The sequence below is a fragment of the Quercus suber genome, unplaced genomic scaffold (genome assembly GCF_002906115.3).
Source record: "Quercus suber isolate HL8 unplaced genomic scaffold, Cork oak 2.0 scaffold_362, whole genome shotgun sequence".
Lineage (NCBI taxonomy): Eukaryota > Viridiplantae > Streptophyta > Magnoliopsida > Fagales > Fagaceae > Quercus > Quercus suber.
The window spans coordinates 471,029-476,420 of record NW_027069814.1 but is presented as its reverse complement, the minus strand read 5'-3'; the positions used below and the strand labels follow the sequence as shown (position 1 = coordinate 476,420).

At 33.7% G+C, this 5,392-nt stretch overlaps 1 protein-coding gene across 1 annotated transcript; it reads left to right on the top strand.

Annotated features, from left to right (window-relative positions):
* The first annotated feature begins 724 nt into the window (after positions 1-724).
* LOC112036282 (cytochrome b561 domain-containing protein At4g18260) lies at positions 725-3,275 on the top strand. Its single transcript, XM_024069092.2, has 4 exons — positions 725-1,660; positions 1,804-1,965; positions 2,559-2,707; positions 2,791-3,275. The coding sequence occupies exons 1-4, from the start codon at positions 1,526-1,528 to the stop codon at positions 3,098-3,100; spliced, it is 756 nt and encodes a 251-aa protein (XP_023924860.1). The 5' UTR covers positions 725-1,525; the 3' UTR covers positions 3,101-3,275.
* The last annotated feature ends 2,117 nt before the right edge of the window (positions 3,276-5,392 follow it).

Genomic DNA, 5,392 nt, shown 5'->3' with positions numbered 1-5,392 from the left:
AATCAGAAATTTTGGATTCCTTTTAGTTCACGTGAATTTTACCACTTTGTTTGAACATGTGCATGTAGTTTGTTTGAGCTCTAATCGACATTATCAATTTGAAGACATGAAGTGACAATTCTTGTTTTTCCCAAATCCTACTTACGTAAAAGTCATATCAATAAATTAACTCCAGATCTGTTTGAATTTGGTAAAATTTTCACCTTATTGATTACATTCATCCAAGAAATGGCCTCTTTTTCCTTCTAATCTCAACAAAATTTAGCTAAATTACAAAAATTCCCCCAAAACTTTTTTCAACTTATTAATTGATAAATAACACACCTACTTACTTAGTACTTACATGACTTTATTTAATGAGATTAAATTTTATAAAGATGTGGTGTAAAACTCAAGTTTTACGCCCTCTAATCTCAGTATACCACATCATTTTATCACATATTAATGAATAAGTACAATCACTCCCAATTAATTTTAATACTCATATGATGAAAATCCAACCAAATTGGAAATTTATTAAAATGTTATTAAGTGTGGTAGAATGTATTGAGTTTTAAGTAAAAAACTGATGAGACAATCTTTTATTGGATGATGTAAAACATAAGTTTTATATCCCATCATTTCCTTATCAAATTCAGACTCTTATCTTTAAAAAAAAAAAAAAAAAAATGAGGATGTTTGCAAGTTGCAACTCTTTTATTTAAGAATGCTCTATCATTGAGTTGCTTTGAGCAAAGATTACAATTTCTTCTCCCCTTGTATTAACCAAAATCCTGGCCCTTTCTCCGCCGAATTCAACGCTGCCTTATATTTATAGCATTAGCATTACCATGGGAACAAATCAATTATGTTCAAGCATACTGTTATAGTGGATACCCAGTGGTGGGACTGTCGGAGGCAAAAGATAGTGTTTACTATTACAACCTACCAAGGTCCACTCTATAGTCTCTAGTATTTTTTTCCCTCCTTTGAAAAATGGCATTCTTTTTGCTCTGAAATTCAACATTCTCCTCCATAATCCCAAAAAGGCTGTCATAAGTGAACCCCACATCTGGTTGAAATCTTCACTTTCTTTAATCTCTTACTCAAAAATCTTCACACCTGAACCATCAACCTCCATGCAGCACCCACACTTATTTATTTAAAAGTTCTCACTTTGGCTTTCTTTACACCAAAACACTATCATGGTATCTTGAACTTAGACTTTTGATTTGCTTCCTTCAAATAAGATCATTGGTTTTCATAAGACACATTGTTCAAACGGACTTACGCTTATAATTATCATAGAGAATGAGTGAGAAAGAGATAATCAAGTGGCTGTAGCTTTTTTTTCAGGATATCAAGTACCTTAACCTTATTGAATTAATCTAGTTGTGGTCCTTGCGCTAGTGTCACGGTTTTTCACATCACTGTGATGTGCTAAACCTTGTTTTCTCAAATTGCAATTTTGAAGCCTCAACAGCATAAAAGGCTTTCTGGGTCTTTGAAGGAGTGGCCATTGCTTATCTTTTTCAGAAAAGAAAGAATGCAAGTTCTGCGGAGATTGGTTTTTTTCACCATTCATGCGAGTCTTTTTATTCTTGTTCTACCACTTGTCAGCTCGTCTCAAGACCACTCAAAAACTACTAGTCATGCAAGCAAGAAAGACAACAATCATAAGGTTTTTCTTTTATTTCTTCCAGTCTGATCTCTTGGAAATTCTTCTGTCATTTTCTTGTTCTAACATGTTGTCTATTTCTTTTGTATACCCCTGTTCCTAAGGATTTCCTAATGAAGCCAACTGATTTTTAGTTATGTTAACAGCTGAGTTCGAAACTGATGTTTGAGATTACACTTCATGGATTTCTCCTCTGGGCTTCAATGGGGTTCTTGATGCCTGTAGGAATACTTGTTATCAGAATGTCAAATAGAGTGGAATGTGGAAGAAGGCTCAAAATTCTTTTCTATACTCATGCAATTTTGCAGGCAAGTTTCTTTCTTTTTCTCCTGTTACTTTACCATGTTTTCCCAAAAATTTAGAGTAAACAATGGTAGTTTATTTTAATAATCTTTTTCCTTCCTCTTTCACTTGATAAACAATATCCCTACAGTGTGACAAACAGATAGCAGTAAAGCTCTGAACTTTGTTTACTAGGCAGATGCCCTACTCTATGACTTCTAATGATGGTGAAATGTATACTAAAGTAAAAAAGATTCCTGATTTGCAATAATTAATCTAACCCACAGTTTCTTAATAATCGGATACACAGCTAGTAAACTTCAATTTCCCTCAAGCTCATTAAGGAATATGATGGATACTTTAAGAGCAAGAAAAGGCATAGAATACAATATTCCAGTTGATTAGTTAATCCATCGTTTCCCAAATCTTATTTGGAATTGAGCATGTGGGTAAAACACAATTATGATGTAAGGTATGGCATTGGCCCAAACTCAAGTCACAAAGTAGAGAAATAACACATCAAGTGAAGATATTGTACCCATCATTAATGTAATTATTTTCCAAATGAATTCAATATTTGCTTTCTTCATAGAATTGATAAAGTATTTTATGTTAACAGATACTTGCCGTACTTATTGCCACAGCAGGAGCAGTAATGTCCATCAAAAACTTCAACAACTCCTTCAACAATTATCACCAAAGGATAGGGGTAGCCCTATATGGTATCATATGGTTGCAAGCCCTGGTTGGTTTTATAAGGCCACGGAGGTATAACCATTTAAAATTGTTACATCAACATGGTTATGTACATCAGTTGTGCATGTTCACCACAACTTTTTTGTTCTCTGCAGGGGGTCTAAAGGAAGAAGTGTATGGTTTTTTATGCATTGGCTACTTGGAACTGCAGTATGCTTACTAGGAGTTCTAAACATATACACAGGTTTACAAGCCTACCATGAAAAGACATCAAGAGGTATAAGGTTTTGGACTATCATTTTCACTGCTGAGATGTCTTTCCTTGCCTTCTTCTACCTGTTTCAAGATAAATGGCTGCATATACAAAGGCAAGGAGTGGTTTTGGGCAATGAACCAATAATGCCTAATGACCAAGAGATTTCTCCAAGAGACAAGCAAAAGGAATTGAAGATCCTGACTTGTTGAGGATGAAAATCAGCCAATGTTAATTTTACCAAAAGTAAATCCTTTTCGTCTCATTTTCTCTATGGATATTCTCCCATAGAATGGATTGGTGTTTATTAGTAAAGAGCACATACAGCATCGAATGTTGGGATGGAGACTTCCTATAATATAAATTAAAGATGTTTATTGTTTTTAATTTTCTGAACATACATGGCTTTTTGGATCTTGCAAATTGGATATGTAGTGACTGTGACTTTTGGGATCCTGTTTGGGCTACAGATAATATATTTGCAAAATCTGACAGTACGAAGATGCAACCTGAAGTTATATCATTTCATGAAGAGCAGACAACCCATGAGCTTCCAAATAAAATATTTACATTAGCTGCAGTCATAAACTCATAATCCTTGGGATAAACAAACATAATAATCCTGATGTTGTGTTTCGGCAGAAAATGGAATCCTACTCCTGTATTTCTACTTCAAACAAATATATGCCTTAGGCCATGATTAGTTAAGATGAAGATACAGTAGAAGAAAAGAAAGCTTAGAATCTTGAACTAGTACTCGATCCAAATAATGTTATGCTTCAAAGTTCTTTCTATTCTCCTCATTCTTTAAAGCACTAAATATCCTAAGTTCCTAACTGCATTTGAAACAATATATGGTGTAAGTCTCTCTCTTTTCAATGTCACTATGATGCACAATCACTTCCTAGCCTCTGAAATTCAAATGGTTTTAACAATTAAAACAACACTTTGTCAATCACACAAACAGAAGCACTTTGGAAGAACACTTCAAATAAGAAAATCAGAGCAAATTAAAGCATTTAGAGTGGATAGAAAGTGATGGTGAAGTTTGGAAGTATTTCTTATTAACTATTAAAAGGTTCATATGACATGGAAAACATTGCCGTGATGAATATGAAATGTGCTGGCTTCCAAAGCCAAATTGTCAAAATCCCCCCAACCCAAAGAATGGGCACACGGTTTTTGGATTATCCCATACGTTAAAGCAGTGCCTTGGGATAGGAATACGCAATTAAAGGAGGCTGATAAAAGTGAGAACCACTTTTAGTACAAGTTAAAATATTTTTCCACAAATCATCTACAACAAAATCAAGAAAAATATTTCAGCTTTGCATCGTAGGAGGCAGATCCTCAAACCAGGTTCATTAAAGTAGTTATATGACCAAAAAAGTTGTGATGTGAAAATCTAGGGATAAATCTGAACACTGTAATCATCCAAATCAATCCATTTTTGCTTTCCATGGTCTGGAGTTTGAATTATTGTTATGATAACTTGGCAAAATTATGTATTAATTATAGCATTGAATTTGCAAACAAATTGAATTGTTAAATTCACCTAAGCAGTGGCTTTGAATAAAATTTAGAAGATAATCAAAGGAAAAATGCTAAAGTAAGAATGTTACAATGCTTAAAAAATTAAGAAACTAGAACTAGTGCAGGCGAATTTAGCTCAATAATTCCATCTTAATGACAGTCAATGAGAGTAGATGAAGTTGAGGAATGAGAACATTATACACGGGAGATTCAGTCAAAAGTTGGATGTAGTGAAAGGACATTGGATGGTCTGAAAAACAGAAGACGAGTTGAGATGTCAATGATGTTATGATAGTCTATGACTTAGTTAACAGCATATCTAGCCCCACATAATGAAATTTAATAGCACATCTAACCCAGAGAAATGAAAGTTTAACAGTACATCTAGCCCAAAATGATGAAAAAATTAATGGAAGACCTAGCTCCAAATGAAGAAATTGGTGAGACAGGATTCATGTAACCAAATCTAAAATGTTGGGAAAGAATCTTTTTTTTCCTGGTTTCATCAAACTTCAAATTAAAATGATTTGAGGACAAAATAGAATGATTTCAGATGCAACACATACCACAATAGTATACTATTTTGTTTGGAGTGAACCAAACCCCTTGAATTCAAGCCTATCTCAATATTTCAGTACTCTCTCTAAAGTGGATTGTGGGGCTACCGAGAGCCTCCCATTCCTATTAAAATTATCAATATAATCATTTAATGGATAAATAATAATTTGTGTTAAGAATTTTAAGCTCTAAGGAAACTTCTCATATGAGAATTATAAAAACAATGTACTTAAGTCAGCATTTGCTAGTTTGCTCATTATAGCCTCATCAAGCCACTGAATTCTTTGGTCAGTTTCAATTCCTGTAGTTTGAATATTTGTGAATAAATATGCAAAATAAAATCCAGTCCTAAGCCTACTTCTGGAGAATGTTAAATGAACATTCCAACATCCATGGATATAAAACATTCAATT

Coding starts and splice junctions, on each gene's coding strand:
- LOC112036282 (XM_024069092.2), top strand. CDS start 1,526: ATGCAAGTTCTGCGGAGATTGGTTTTTTTCACCATTCATGCGAGTCTT. Junction 1,966..2,558: donor ATACTCATGCAATTTTGCAG/GCAAGTTTCTTT, acceptor TTATGTTAACAG/ATACTTGCCGTACTTATTGC. Junction 2,708..2,790: donor GGTTTTATAAGGCCACGGAG/GTATAACCATTT, acceptor TGTTCTCTGCAG/GGGGTCTAAAGGAAGAAGTG.